Consider the following 16,740-nt stretch of genomic DNA (forward strand, 5'->3'; position numbering starts at 1 on the left):
TATAAACTGTTAAATGTTTTATAATTTCTGTTTTTAATGTTATTATTAAAATGAATCTGTATTATAAGATCTCAATATTTTGTGAGTATTTATTTTTGGTAGGTTTTTTGAAGTGAAATAAACATAAATTAGCCATTTTAAAGGGAACAATTCACTGGCATTTGGAACATTCACAATATTGTACAAGCACCATCTCTATCTAGTTCCAAAACATTACTCCAAAGAAAACACTGTAACCGTTAATCAGATGCTTTCCATTTCTCCCTCCCCTATTCCCTGGCAACCACCAATATGTTAATATATACTGTTTCATTTTTACCTATTCTGGATATTTCATATTAATCCAATTATATGTGACTTAACATATTTTTTATGTTCATCTATATTGTATTACTAACATATATGAGTACTTCATTCCTTTTTATAGTTGAATAATATTCTATTGTTCTGTATATACTACCACAATTTATTTGTTCATTTAACTGTTGATGGACATTTGGATTGTTTCTACCTTCTGGCTATAGTGAGTTAGTGCTTTAAACATATATAAGTATTTGAGTACCTGTTTTCAGTTCTCTGGGCTGGTATATACCTTGGAGTAGAATTGCTGAGGCATTTGGTAATTCTGTTTAACTTTTTTGAGAAACTTCCAAACTGTTTTTCATCTTGACTTCACCGTGTTACATCCCCTCCAGCAATGTATGAGGGTTACAATTTGTCTACTTCCTCACTAACATTTGTTATTTTTATACTTTTCTTTTTTTTTTTTTTTTTTTTTAAGTTTTTGGTTTATCTGTTTTTAATTACAGCCATCCTAGGGTGTATGAAGTGGTACTTTGTTGTGGTTTTGATTTGCATGTCCCAGTGACTAATGATGTTGAACATCTGTTCATGTTTGTTAGTCATTTGTATATCTTCTTTGATTATTGATTAGAGTCTGTTCTTTTCTAAAGTCTGCATACAGTGCTATAAATTTCCCTCTCAGTCCTGCCTTAACTATGTCCCACAAATTTTGATTTGCTTATTTTCATTTTCATTCATGTCAATGTATTTTTAAAATTTCCCTTGACACTTCTATTTATTTGTCTTCTTTTTTTTTTTTCACTTCTGTTTTCTTTTTCGGCATTCCTGTGGGTTACTTATATTTTTTTAGAATTGCATTTTGATTTGAGTTTAATGTCTTTATATCTTTTTTTATGCTTGTTTTGTGTATTTCATTGTATAAATGTCACTTGTCAGTTCACTGCTGTCGTTTTACCAATTCAAGTGAAGTATAGAAACCTTACCTCCACTTGTCTTTTTCTTCTCCCTCACTTACAATGTAATTGTCTTAAATATTTGCTCTGCCTTCATTTAGAGCCACATCACAGAGTGCCATAATAATTTTTCCTTTATCTGTCAAACTTGCTTTTGAAAACTCAAGAGGAAAGGGAAAGTTTATTGTATTTACACATATTTTTGCTCTCCATTTTTTGTTTGTTCTTTTTGATGTTTTAAGATACCTTCTTTTATCTTTTCCTTTTTGTTTATAGAGTTTTTTTTTAGCCAATCTTTTAGGATAGGTCTACTGGCAATAAATGCTAATTTTCTTTCATGTGAGTTACTTTCCGTTTCATTCCTGAAAATTATTTTCTCTAGGTATATGATTATTTTATTTCAGCACTTGAAAAACATTGTGCCACTTCCTATTGGCTCCATGGTTTGTGATAAGAAATCTGCTGTTAATCCAGTTTTTTCTTGTAGGCTTCATATAGGTGCATTCAAGATTTTTTTTTTTTTTTTTGTCTTTTGTTTTCAGAAGTTTGATTGTGATAGGTCTTGACATGGATATCTTTGGGTTTACCTTATTTGGAGTTTGTTCAGCTTCTCGATCTAAATGTTTATGCCTCTTGCTAAGTGTGTAAAGTTGTCAGCCATAATTTCTTTGAGCACTTTTCAACCCTGCTTTCTTTCTCCTATCCTTTTAAGACTGTGACACCAATGTTAGACCTTTTGTTCCAGACCATAGTTTCTTGAGCTCTGTTTGTTTTTGTTTTTCCTTTTCTTGGTCTGTTTTCCCACCGCTATTAGGTTCAATAATTTCTTTTGTTTTTTCTTTCAGTTCACTAAACTTTTCTTCATGTCTTCCATTCAGCTATTGAACCCATTCACTGAGCTTTTTATTTTAGTTCCCGTATTTCCATTTGGTTCTTTCTTTTTTTTTTTGAGATAAAGTCTCGCTCTGTGTCCAGGCTCAAGTGCAATGCCGTGACCTCCGCTCACTGCAACCTCTGCTTCCCAGGTTCAAGTGATTCTCCTGCCTCAGCCTCCTGAGTAGCTGGGACTACAGGCATGCACCACCACGCCTGGCTAATTTTTGTATTTTTAGTAGAGACAGGATTTCACTATGTTGGCCAGGCTGGTCTTGAACTCCTGACCTCATGATCCACTGACCTCGGCCTCCCAAAGTGCTGGGATTACAGGCGTGAGCCACTGCTCCTGGCCTGGTTCTTTTTTGTATCTTCATTTTCTCTGCTGAGACTATATTTGCTGGAGCTTTCTATTTTTTTTGTTTGGTTCAAGCATGTTCACAATTGCTCATTAAAGAATTTTTATCATGGCTGCTTTAAGTCTTTGATAAATTTTAACATTCCTGTCATTTTGGTGTTGGTCATTTCTTGATTGTATTCATTGAGTTTGAGATACTGCTGGTTCTTGGTATGATGAATAGTATTTGATTGAAACCGGAGCATTTTTGTATTATAAGACTCTGGGTCTAATTTAAATCTTCTGTTTCCTTGCTTGGACTCCACTGATACTGCAGAGGTGCCTTGTTACCTGCTGCCTGAGAAGACCCTGTACTTGGCCTTCTCTGACATCACTCCATCAGGGATATTGGGCATTGTGAGGGTGGAAGTCTAGACTCCCTACTTGTCCTGTAGAGTTGGTGGTGGGGCCGGTTTTTCCTATGAAATTGGCTACTGTAGAGTGGTTATTATCTAAGCTTTCTATCTTGCTATGCTGTTCCTTTCCTGGTCCTTTGGCTACAGAGAATAGGTTTTCATAGGGATTCTTTTGTCGGTACCTGTTTCGAGGTTGCCAGCTTCTATAGCTCCAAGTCTGGAATATGTGAGGCATAAGTAAAACTTAGGGCAACTCAGCACTGTATTGTCCTCAGGTCCCAGGGGTTCTAGTAGTCTACTGTCTTCTCTTTTAGAGTCTTATATTTGTTTTATGTATTGTGTGCCAGGTTTTTAGGTGTACTCAGAAGGGGCAATAGTGAAACATAAGTCTACTCCATCTTCCCTTAAAGTGGAAGTCGCTGTTAGCTCTTTTTTATAGGATGATTCATAACTTGTCAGTTTTAATGGTACCACATGCATCCCTTGTTGACTGTCTGGAAACCACACAAGAAAGCATTTGTCGGTGTTCAGAATCTCTCTCTCTGCCTTGCATATAGAAATTTATTTTGTTAGTCCCTCATAGTGATTGTGCTCAGGGAGACTGATTCAAGCTAATAATACTCTTTTTGAGACAGGGGCTTGCTCTGTCATCCAGGCTGGAGCACAGTGGCGTGAACATGGCTCACTGCAGCCTCAAACTCCTGGGCTCAGGCAATCTACCCACTTCAGCTTCCCGAGTAGCTGGGACTACAGGCATGCACCACCACACCCAGCTAATTTTTAAAATTTTTTAGTAGAGACAAGGTGTTGCCGTGTTGCTCAGGCTGGTCTTGAACTCCTCAGCTCAAGTCATCTTCCTGCCTTGGCTTCCCAAAGTGCTGGGATTACAGACATGAGCTACCGCACCTGGCCAGGCTAACAATACTCTTAAGAAAATAATGTATACAGTCAGACAGTTTACTTAATTTGCAATGATTACAAAATATTACTTCCATGAGGATCAGATGGTGTTTGGCTGGGCAGTCAACTCACAGTAAGTGATGGTGAAGCAAGAATTAAATAGCCTCACAACAGCTTTCTTTTGTTGCATCTGTATTGCTCCCGATTCCTCATTGTGTATTCGTTTTATGAGGAATAAGTTACACGTCAGAGCAGTTGTTGGAGATGCACACAGCTCAAGATTCATTCCTAGAAAATCCAAAGGATACACTTTAATTCAGACATTTAATGGCACTGAGCTCTTAGAACCTAACTTATCTAGCTCTACAATAGGCATACTTGCCAAGAGGATCTGACTAGCCAAGTTGATATGACAGTTCTTGGGTAGACATTGCTGGTTTCCCCTTTGATTTCTACTTGCCTTTGATCTTTATTTATGAGTAACCTATTTTTTCTGCATACTTACCAATGTCTTTTGGTAGGTTATCATCAGGCCTCATCGTCCTAGGAGCTGTTTTGTTTTTAAGGGTAGTTAATCTAGGGTCATAGACCCTCTTGCCTGTGGTTGGGCTCTAAGAGGAAGGCCTGAAATGCACAAGCCAACCTTGTGAGAGAGCATAGTTTTCTCATCATATTCTCAAAGGAGTCCATGACCCCCAAATCATTATGAGCCACTAATGTATAGCATTGCTCTGCTCTGTTATGCATATATAGTTCAATCTCTTATAAATCACCTTAGCTTGTCGTCTACTGAAGTGTTGATATTATTGCTCATTTCTATGTTTTCTTATTATAGTTAAAGATATTAAATTTTGGTCTTTTTTGTCAATATTTTTTGCTTTGGCTGGGCACGGTGGCTCACGCCTGTAATCCCAGCAGTTTGGGAGGCCGAGGCGGTGGATCACAAGGTCAGGAGATCGAGTCCATCCTGGCTAACACGGTGAAACCCTGTCTCTACTAAAAATACAAAAAACTAGCCAGGCCTGGTGGTGGGCGCCTGTAGTCCCAGCTACTCGGGAGGCTGAGGCAGGAGAATGGCATGAACCTGGGAGGCAGAACTTGCAGTGAGCGGAGATCACACCACTGCACTCCAGCCTGGGCAAGAGTGTGAGACTCCATCTCAAAAAATTTTTCTTTTGCTTTGTATTTATTACTTACCTACTTGTTATTGATGTATTTCTTTTTTATTTTAACATCAGAAGTTTCAGTATTTGAGGGCAATACAATTTATTGCTCTTTCTCTTTGCTGTTTCTTGTATCCCTCTCGTCCTAAAATGTTACCCATAATATAGAACTACTGCACGTTTTCAGTTCTCTTTTCTTCACATATACTACAGTCTGATACAGAATACATCCTTATGATTTTAATGCGGTAAAGATTTTAGTTTAATGTAATGATTTATACTTAACTAATCATTTTATTCTTTTAATAAATAAAGTCTTTAAGGGCCTGTCAATATGGAAATAGGTAAATATTACTATTATCTTTTAAAAGAATTGAGTTTTGCTAATCTGACACTTGCATGGAAAAGCATCAAGCTCAGATATGTGCTGCCTTCATCAGGAGCCTGGAGAAACTAGAATTGCCATGGAGTTGAGTGTCCATCCTCAGTTGGAAATAATAGTGCCATTGATGCCTGGCTTGCCTGCAATTTCCATGACTCTTAGATTGCACCCCGTGTGATCTGTAGGCTATACATTTTGTGGTGAGCCTGAGATAGCTTGCATAGCAGATTTTCTATACATTTGGGTCTTGAACAATGTGGGAGCTAGGGCACCACTCCCCACCCGTGCCATCAAATCTGCATATAACTTTTGTCTTCCCAACAACTTTTTTAAAAGTTTTTATCTTAAGAATTTTTTAATTAATATTATACTTTAAGTCCTGGGATACATGTGCAGAACATGCAGGTTTGTTACCTAGGTATACACGTGCCATGGTGGTTTGCTGCACCCATCAACCCATCATCTACATTAGGTATTTCTCTTAATGCTATCCCTCCCCTAGCCCCCATCCCCCAACAGGCCCCAGTGTGTGATGTTCCCCTCCCTGTGTCCATGTGTTCTCATTGTTCAACTCCCACTTATGAGTGAGAACATACGGTGTTTGGTTTTCTGTTCTTATGTCAGTTTGCTGAGAATGATGGTTTCCAGCTTTATCCATGTCCCTGCGAAGGACATGGACTCATCCTTTTTTGTGGCTGCATAGTATTCCATGGTGTATATGTGCCACATTTTCTTTATCCAGTCTATCATTGATGGGGATTTGGGTTGGTTCCACATCTTTGCTATTGTAAACAGTGCCACAATAAACATACGTGTACATGTATCTTTATAGTAGAATGATTTATAATCCTTTGGGTGTATACCCAGTAATGGGATTGCTGGGTCAAATGTATTTCTGGTTCTAGATCCTTGAGGAATCGCCACACTGTCTTCCACAATGGTTGAACTAATTTACATTCCCACCAACAGTGTAAAAGTGTTCCTGTTTCTCCACATCCTCTCCAGCATCTTGTTTCCTGACTTTTTAATGATTGCCATTCTAAATGGCATAAGATGGTATCTCATTGTGGTTTTGATTTGTATTTCTCTAATGACCAGTGATGATGAGCTTTTTTTCATATGTTTGTTGGCTGTATAAGTGTCCTCTTTTGAGAAGTGTCTGTTCATATCCTTCACCCACTTTTTGATGGGGTTGTTTTTTTCCTGTAAATTTGTTTAAGTTCTTTGTAGATTGTGGATATTAGTCCTTTGTCAGATGGGTAGATTGCAAAAATTTTCTCCCATTCTGTAGGTTGCCTTTTCACAGTTGATGATAGTTTCTTTTGCTGGGCAGAAGCTCTTTAGTTTAATTAGATCCCATTTGTCAATTTTGGCTTCTGTTGCCATTGCTTTTGGTGTTTTAGTCATGAAGTCTTTGCCCATGCCTATGTCCTGAATGGTGTTGCCTAGGTTTTCTTCTAGGGTTTTTATGGTTTTACGTCTTACGTTTAAGTCTTTAATCCATCTTGAGTTAATTTTTGTATAAAGTCTAAGGAAGGGGTCCAGTTTCAGTTCTCTGCATATGGCTAGCCGGTTTTCCCAACACCACTTATTAAATAGGGAATCCTTTCCCCATTACTTGTTTTTGTCAGGTTTGTCGAAGATCAGATGGTTGTAGGTGTGCGGTATTATTTCTGAGGCCTCTGTTCTGTTCCATTGGTCTGTATATCTGTTTTGATACCAGTCCCATGCTGTTTTGGTACTGTAGCCTTGTAGTATAGTTTGAAGTCAGGTAGCGTGATGCCTCCAGCTTTGTTCTTTTTGTTTAGGATTGTCTTGGCTATGCGGGCTCTTCTTTTTGTTCCATATGAAATTTAAGGTAGTTTTTTTCCGATTCTGTGAAGAAAGTCAGTGGTAGCTTGATGGGGATAGCATTGAATCTATAAATTACTTTGGGCAGTATGGCCATTTTCATGATATTGATTCTTGCTATCTATGAGCATGGAATGTTTTTCCATTTATTTGTGTCCTCTCTTATTTCTTTGAACAAGGTTTATAGTTCTTCTTGAAGAGGTCCTTCACATCCCTTGTAAGTTGTATTGCTAGGTATTTTATTCTCTTTGTGGCAGTTGTGAATGGGAGTTTACTCATGATTTGGCTCTCTATTATTGGTGCATAGGAATGCTTGTGATTTTTGCACATTGATTTTGTGTCCTGAGACTTTGCTGAAGTTGCTTATCAGCTTAAGGAGATTTTGGGCTGTGACGGTGGGGTTTTCTAAATATACAATCATGTCGTCTGCAAAGAGAGACAATTTGACTTCCTGTTTTCCTATTTGAATACCCTTTATTTATTTCTCTTGCCTGATTGTCCTGGACAGAACTTCCAATACTATGTTGAATAGGAGTGGTGAGAGAGGGCATCCTTGTCTTGTGCCGGTTTTCAAAGGACTTCCCAACACCTTTAAACTTAACTATCAATGGCTTACTGTTGGCCAGAAGCCTTACTGATAACATAAACAGTTGATGTTTATGTTATTGGTGTACTGGCATATTACGTGCTGTATTCTTGTAATGCTATATACTATTTTCTTTTTTTTTTTGGAGATGGAGTCTCGCTCTGTAACCCAGGCTGGAGTGCAGTGGCATGATCTCCGCTCACTGCAAGCTCTGCCTCCTGGGTTCACGCCAGTCTCCTGCCTCAGCCTCCTGAGTAGCTGGGACTTCAGGTATCTGCCACCATGCCCGGCTAATTTTTTTTTTTTTTTTTTTTTGTATTTTTAGTAGAGACAGGGTTTCACCATATTCGCCAGGGTGGTCTCAATATCCTGACCTCGTGATCTGCCCACCTCAGCCTCCCAAAGTGCTGGGATTAAGGCGTGAGCCACCGCGCCTGGCGCTATATACTGTATTCTTACAATAAAGTAAACTAGAGAAAAGAAAATGTTATTTAACATACAGGAAATATAAAATAGGTATTTTTTTTTATTAAAAAAAGTTTTTAAGAGATGGGGGTCTAGCTATGTTGCCAGGCTTATCTCAAACTCCTGGGCTCAAGTAATCCTTCTACCTCAATTTCTGAGTAGCAGTAGCTGGGACTACTGGTGCATTCCACCATGCCAGGCTCTGAGAAAATATGTTTTCTATTTGTTAAGTGGAAATAGATTATCATAAACATCTTCATCTTCGTCATCTTCACATTGAGCAGGCTGAGGAGGAAGAGGTGGGCTTAGTCTTGCTGTCTCATGGGTGCCAGAGGCAGAAGAGATAAAGGGAGGTAGGAGGCAGGAGAAGCAGGCACACTCAGTGTAAATTTTATTGAAAAAAAAAATCCACGTATTGGACCTGTGCAGTTCTAAATCCATGTTGTTCAAGGGTGAACTGCAATTTATTACTCAAACATAAAGAAAACATTCTGTCAAAATGTATCCTAAGTATTTTGATTATGCTGCCTACATTCTAAGTGCACTACAAATGTGACGTAACTAATAAACTTTCTTTGGCGATTTAAGAAAGCCTCAGAAGAGGCTGTACTAACTAGATGCAGAGCATCTTTGCTAAAAAAAGAATTATAACTGTCTAATACTGACTTAGTAAATAAAGAAAATGACCATATTGAAAACACCCTTACTGATTGTAAGTACTGTCACAGGAGAAGAAAGATAGTAATTTATCATCAATAATAGTTACTGCTATTCAACTGAGATATGGTTTAATATTACTAACAAAATTGTTCTTAATTTTCCATACAATTTTTATCTTTTTATGTAGTGTTAGGCCTAACATTCTATTAATAATTGTTCTATATATTTAAGCAAAACAAAAACACTTGAAAAATAGAAAATGCATATAAATGCTATTTGAATGAGGAAAGTAGTGATTCCAATATTTCTACCTTTTCATAATTTAAGACATTTCTAAAATTGTGTGAAATATACAGTTTACATAATTTAATAGGCATAATGAACCAAGAATAATAATTACTTTTTAAAAACATGTTTGTTTCATGACCCTGCCAGAGGTGTAGCAAAGTTGATGAGGTAATTATAAAACAGTTTCGCAGTTTGTCTCATGTTTTTTTACAGATAAAATGAATACCTGCTTACGAAATAACACAAAACAATCTTTTTTTCAATCAAGTATTTGATTTGAAGAAAAAACTAGTGTGAGTAAATTCAGCATTGTTGATTGTAAGTGAATCTTTTTTTTCTTTAGTGCAAACTCCTACTTGTGTGAGTAGGTGAATCTTTTAAAGGTAATTTCACGTATGTCTGTGTTGCTGGAAGAAACCTCTCACACTTCTGTCAGCACTTGAATGCCAACAGTCCTGTTGTATTTCCCTTAGTAGAAAAGGGGAGGGTGTTTGGACATAACATTAACATAATAGTTTTGAACTGTTTGAACTTCTAAACAGCTGCCACAGTTGTTTAGAACATACGGTTCCTTTAAAATTGTTGAATATAATAATGTTCAGGCCAGGTACAGTGGCTCACACCTATAATCCCAACACTTTGGGAGGCTGAGGAGGGAGGATCACTTGAGACTGGGAGTTCAAGGCCAGCCTGGGCAACATGATGAAACCCCATCTCTACAAAAAATACAAAAATTAGCCAAATGTGATCATGTGCACCTGCAGTCCCAGCTACTTGGGATGCTGATGTGGGAGGATAACCTAAGCCTGGGGAGGTCAAGGCTGCAGTGAGCCGTGGTCACACCACTGCACTCCAGCCTGGGCAACAGAGTGAGACTGTCTCAAATAATAATAATAACAATGTTTCATAGGTTCTCAGTAAAAATTAGTTGAATTTAATCTAAGACAACTTCCAAATCTTGTATGGATGCTTATAGTGTGTTACCTTGATTTGTAGCTTTATTTATAAAGCACTGTTGATTTGAAAAATACTATGGTATGTGCTTCCTTAAAGTTTTCTTATTCTTAGTTTCTTTTATGGATTATCTTTTTCAATTTGCCTTTTAAATATTGGTATTATCTAAGATTCTATCCTAGGGTCTCTGTCTGTGCTACATACTATATATTGTCTATGCAACTGTCTGTCTGCTATTTGAACCTTTATTCTCAACTGTACACCTGTATGCCCAATTGTCTTATATCTCCTGGATGACCCAGGCTATCCAACAATGTATTCAATATTAAGCTCATTATCTCTTTCTCTCCCCATTTTCTGTTCACACCTTCCCCCAGAATAAAAGAGTATGTATGTTTGCATATAAATATATAACACATACATATATCTCTCATATATGTACTTGTGTTTTGGAAAGGCCACTGCTAGTAAGCAGCAGACCTGGAATTTTTAATTCAGGTTTTTTGAATGCAAATCCTCAGCTCAGAGTGTACTCTATATAACATGGTGTCCATGTCTTTTCAACCAAAATCAAAGATGCATGCTCTGACAATATTTGAAGTCTGCACTTGTTGCTGTAATTATACCACATTGCTTTTCATCTTACTTTATTAAGTTGTCAGCATCATAGGGGACACTAATAACCACACATGCAATGTAAAACTGCAATTATGATAAATATAATGAGACATGTAGTATAAGATAGGTGCATGTATATTTTTTAAAAGATGGCCAGGCGTGGTGGCTCATGCCTGTAATCCCAGTACTTTGGGAGGCTGAGGTGGGTGGATCACGAGATCAGGAGTTTGAGACCAGCCTGGCCAAGATGATGAAACCGTGTCTCTACTAAAAATACAAAAATTAGCTGGGTGTGGCGGCAGGCACCTGTAATCACAGCTACTCAGTAGGCTGAGGCAGAGAATTGCTTGAACCCAGGAGGCAGAGGTTGCAGTGAGCCGAGGTCACGCCACAGCACTCCAGCCTGGGTGACAAAGCCAGACTCCATCTCCGAAGAAAAAAAAGCAGGGGGGAAACAGATGATTTGACCTAGTCAGAGCTATCAGATACTTCCCTGGGTAGCGACTGAGTTGAAATGTAAAGGTTGGGTGGGGAAATGGAAGACTGTTCAAGATAGGTAAGATAGCTTTCACAAAGACTTGGGGGTTAAGAGAGTACATGCTCTATGTGTAACTACTCCTGTGCAGAGTATTTGCAGTCTTGCTAGAGATTTCATGCTCCTCATTTCCTTCTTTCCTCTCCTTTTCTTGCATCCTTATTCATATATATGTATATGAAAATATGTATGTATATTTGAATATATATTAGAATATATAGATATTTGAATATATAGATATATATATTTGAAACTGAAGTTTGCATTAAATAGAGAATACTAGAAAGCAAAATGTAATTGCTTTGGAAACCACATAGTAGATAGGTGATTTTAGAGGAACCATGAAATTTAAGGAAAAAGCATAGCCATGTGATAAACATAGTTTCTAATGCGACACCGAAAATAAAAAGGATTTGTGGTAGTATTGTTTCTACTCTTGTTAAGTCATATAAGCATTTATAATCACTGCACTGCTACATTTTTATAAACCAGAGAATAACTAAATTGGGTAATAAATTTCAAAACCTTTTCTTAACTTATAAGTAATTCTAAGTTCATTTTCTTACTATGAAGTTTAGTATTCCATGCAATCTTTGTGTGAGAATTAATTTAGGCTGTAGGAATTCTATTAGAATATAAAGTGACTTCTGAACTACACTAAAGTATTCTGTGGTCTGTGCTATTCTACACTTGTTGACTCTTTATTCCTTTGTTCTTGATATGCATATGTATTTTCCTTCATAAGGAATTCTGCAGCTTTGGTCCTCAAAACATTTCTTCAACAGCTCTTACCCAGTTCTTGAATAGGAAGATTATGTTCTAGGCTGTACAGCTGTTTTAGAATCAACTAGATCCTCTTAGAAACCCAAGCAATTTACCCATGTTTTCCACATGCCTTGGTTCTTTGCTTTTGTTTTTTGTTTTCTTTTTTGTATCTTTTCTAATCATGGTCCAAAGTTCAGTGTTCATAACTGCCTTATAGTGTCCTTAAAAACTTAGTTTGTATCTGTTTTTCTTTGCAGAAAGGGCTATTGCAAGACATGAAGTCCGAGAAATTGAGCAGCGACATACAATGGATGGCCCTCGGCAAGATGCCACTTTAGATGAGGAAGAGGACATGGTGATCATTTATAACAGAGTTCCCAAAACTGCAAGCACTTCATTTACCAATATCGCCTATGACCTGTGTGCAAAGAATAAATACCATGTTCTTCATATCAACACTACCAAAAATAATCCAGTGATGTCATTGCAAGATCAGGTAATTACCACTTAAGGAATGCCTAAATGTTTTCTAAAACTTCCTCACTCAAATTTTCTAGCTCAAGGGGATAAAGTATTTTAAAGGGATGTGAGTTCTGATCTCAATGAATCATAAGCCTTTTAGGGGAGAGGGCCAGCTAACTTTTGTATAATTTTACTCGACAGTATTTGACACATTTCCTTGCATATAGTATGTACTCAAATATTTGTGAAGTAAATGATTAATGAATAGCTTGAATTTTTGAGGAGAAAATTGATGTTCCTCAGTGTAGTATCCTTTTAAAAATATAATTTTGGCATGATACCCTGCAATAAAAATTATTGTCTCAACTTATGACAGAGAAATATTTGATAGATACTTGTACTCAATTTTGTGACCAGTCCATCTTTACTAGATATAGATAGAGATAGATACAGAGAGAGTTTATATATATAGCTTATAAATGTATATATAGTTTATGTATATTTATGTATACATAAAAGCTATAAAATCCTCAAGAACAGGGATTGTGGCTTCTTCAACATAATCTTACCTTTTAAATTCTCAAGAAGTTTTAGATAAACAAATGAATAGATAACTTTGTGAAATGGCTTTAAGAAAAGTAGAGGAAATTATCTTATGAAATAAAATTTGCTCATCTCTTTAATAGTAGTAGCATACGTTTCTCCCACACTTGGAGTTTTGATTGCAATTATAAAGTTCTCTCTATAAATATGGAAGGGCATGGGAATTCCACCCCATGAGAAGGAAAGATAATGTTTGAAAATACTACTTAGGATCAAATGCCAAATTGGAGTAGGCTTATTAGAAAGGTGTTCATGATGGTCCTGTAGTTATAACGATATTTATGTGTTTGAAAGCAGTGAACTTGTTACAGAATTGACTGTTATCTCGCTATTTAGCATAACTATAATCCTTACACTTAAACAAGAGAATTACCTTGACACATGAGACTAAGGTTGGCTTTCTTGCTAGAGAGCTGTTTATAAAGGCTAGTGGTATATGGTATGTCATCTGCCCATGTAATTTTTGGCTCTTTGCAGGATCCTGGAGTACTGTTTTTCATAGAATCAAAATTCCACATCTGTCGGCCAAACCAAATAACTCTTCTATAAATGAGAAGAAACATGAGCTGTTTTTAGCTATGTGTGTCATAAAAACTATTCATTATGTAATATTGTATATCTCAAGGGCAAGTATCCTAAATATTCTGTTTTTATACAGTGTGTAGTGGGTTTTAAATCTTTTTGCATTATCGCTTTTCAAAATATGCTTTGGTTTAAAAGGAATGTATATTCATGCTTAGATAATTCAGATTTATTCAGTAGTACGTTTTAGAAAAATAATGTTAATTTGTTTGTTCAGCATTACAAAGTTTCCTAGTAACTACTAGATGTCTGGCAATGACATCAACCATTATTTTCATGAAATGTAAATCTGGAGGAGCTCACCACATACGACGTTTATACGCATCATGTAGTATATTTTCCCAGTTGCATTTGGATTAGATAAAGCTTCTGTTTTTCTTTTAGTAACTTGTTAGCTATATATAGGATAAAAAGCAGGAGAGAAACATAAATGCTATCTTAAAAGCAATTGGATTACAGAATGACCAACACTTAAAAAATGTTTGTATGGGGCAGAGTAAAAGAATAGTCTTAATCATTAGCTGACATACTTCAAAATACCAGCTGATAGTTCAAAACCTGATCTTAATTAAGAATTACTTACTTAACAAATGTTCTTTATATACCCTATCTCCAGTTTTGTGATCTCTTGTTCTATGTAGACACAGTTCTTCAAACAAGTCATATTTACTGCTTCCCTTTCTTTCATGTGACATGTTTTCATATTTACTTCACTTTTAATCTAGTAAGCTTCATCTAAATGTAAACTCTAAAAATTGCACTGTATGTTTTGAAATAATTTTTAAATATTCCCTGAACCCCATCTGATACAACACTTTTATTTTAATATCATGTTTTGTTGTCTGTGTGTACTGTTCTCAGCTACCTTTTTATTTTTTATTTTTTATTTTTATTTTTGGAGACAGAGTTTTGCTCTTGTTGACCAGGCTGGAGTGCAGTGGTGCGATCTCAGCTCACTGCAAACTCTGCCTCCCACATTCAAGCTATTCTCCTTCCTTAGCCTCCTGAGTAGCTGTGATTACAGGCATGCGCCACCACACCCAGCTAATTTTTGCATTTTTAGTAGAGACGGAGTCTCACCGTGTTAGTCAGGCTGGTCACAAACTCCTGACCTCAGATGATCTGCCCACCTCATCCTCCCAAAGTGCTGGGATTACAGGCGCCTGGCCTGTCAGCTGCTTAAATAAGAATTAAATGAACTATTTTGCTCTTCTTTCTTCTCTAAGAAATAGTTTCTAATCAAGTATAACTTAAAAGATGAGATATTTCTTAAATCTGTTGTCTCAAGCTTCCATGTAAAGCTCAGTTTACTCATAAAAATATTTTGAGATATGTTACCTGATCATCCTCTTTATTCCCTCACCTTACAATCTTAGTTCAGTCTGCTTGATATCTACCTTTAGCCTCAGCTTTCCTAGACATTTTTTGTACATACTGTATTAGGTATTGTTCTAAACTGTTTACCTGCTTAATTACTTCTCTCAAAAATTTTAGAGGCAAAGCCCAAATATTTTTAGTCTGGTGTAAAACCACTCAATGTATAATAGTTATATGTATTCTCCTATCCTTAGAAATAGCTGTCAACTCTGCTTTTGAGTTTTTCATTTATTTATTGTGTATGTAATATACACAAAGGTTGTACTACATTCTTTGGGGAAATACCAAAGAAATAGAAAGCATGGCCACATCCTTGAAGGTGCTTATTTAAAATTTACTTGGAAACATAAAACATAAACACAGGGGCTATGAAAACAGTTAAAATAAAACATCACTTTGTGGTGATCTCACTGAAATATTTAACCAAAATGTTCCCTACCAAAATGGTTGATTTGTACCTAATCCTGAAAAACAAATTAATGTTGTAGGATATTCTGCAGAACAACTGAATTCTAAAGTGTCAATATCATAACAACCAAAAAAGTTGGAGGGAGGCTTCTGTAGACTAGAGAGACATGGAAACCAAATGTAATGTATGGTCTGATCAGATCCTTGATCAAAAATGATAACATCTTTGTTCACAGACAATAGTACATGCTGAGGTAATTAGGGGTTAAATATGAATGGCAACTATTTGCTTTCAAATAGGTCAGAAAAATTTGAGTATGTATGGGCATACATAGAGAGAAAAGATAAACAAAAGTGACAAAATGTTAATAATTAGTGAATCTGGGTGAAGAGTATAGGGATGTTCACTGTACTATTTTTTCATCTTTTCTGTAGTTTAGAAATTTTATTTTATTTTATTTTATTTTATTTTTTTTGAGACGGAGTCTCGCTCTGTCGCCCGGGCTGGAGTGCAGTGGCTGGATCTCAGCTCACTGCAAGCTCCGCCTCCCGGGTTTACGCCATTCTCCTGCCTCAGCCTCCCAACTAGCTGGGACTACAGGCACCCGCCACCTCGCCCGGCTAGTTTTTTTTTTTTTTTTTTTTTTTTTTTTGTATTTTTTAGTAGAGACGGGGTTTCACATTGTTAGCCAGGATGGTCTCGATCTCCTGACCTCGTGATCCGCCCGTCTCGGCCTCCCAAAGTGCTGGGATTACAGGCTTGAGCCACCGCGCCCGGCCTAGAAATTTTTTTAATAAAAAGTTGAAAAGTAGCCGGGCGCGGTGGCACAAGCCTGTAATCCCAGCACTTTGGGAGGCCGAGACGGGCGGATCACGAGGTCAGGAGTTTGAGACCATCCTGGCTAACACGGTGAAACCCCGTCTCTACTGAAAAATACAAAAAAGCTAGCCGGGCGAGGTGGCGGGTGCCTGTAGTCCCAGCTACTCGGGAGGCTGAGGCAGGAGAATGGCGTAAACCCGGGAGGCGGAGCTTGCAGTGAGCTGAGATCCGGCCACTGCACTCCAGCCCGGGCGACAGAGCAAGACTCCGTCTCAAATAAATAAATAAATAAATAAATAAAAAATAAAAAGTTGAAAAGTTAAAAGAAGGATATTAAAAGATAAACATTTGAGAATATAAGGTATGAGAAACTAAGCAATTAGAATAAGGCGTGGACTCAGTCATTAAAGATATTTTTGAGATGGGCTTTACTTAGTTA

The 16,740-nt window shown here is 37.0% G+C and overlaps 1 protein-coding gene across 2 annotated transcripts in view; it reads left to right on the forward strand.

The window, feature by feature from the left end:
- The window catches only part of HS2ST1 (heparan sulfate 2-O-sulfotransferase 1), a 193,945-nt gene that overhangs the window by 138,302 nt on the left and 38,903 nt on the right, over positions 1 to 16,740 (forward strand). For both annotated transcript variants that reach the window (XM_010353170.2, XM_010353171.2), the window contains exon 2: positions 12,307 to 12,545. In XM_010353170.2, coding sequence (XP_010351472.1) covers positions 12,307 to 12,545 — 239 coding nt within the window. The remainder of the gene's footprint in view (positions 1 to 12,306; positions 12,546 to 16,740) is intronic.

The sequence above is a fragment of the Rhinopithecus roxellana genome, chromosome 12, assembly GCF_007565055.1.
Source record: "Rhinopithecus roxellana isolate Shanxi Qingling chromosome 12, ASM756505v1, whole genome shotgun sequence".
NCBI classification, from domain to species: domain Eukaryota; kingdom Metazoa; phylum Chordata; class Mammalia; order Primates; family Cercopithecidae; genus Rhinopithecus; species Rhinopithecus roxellana.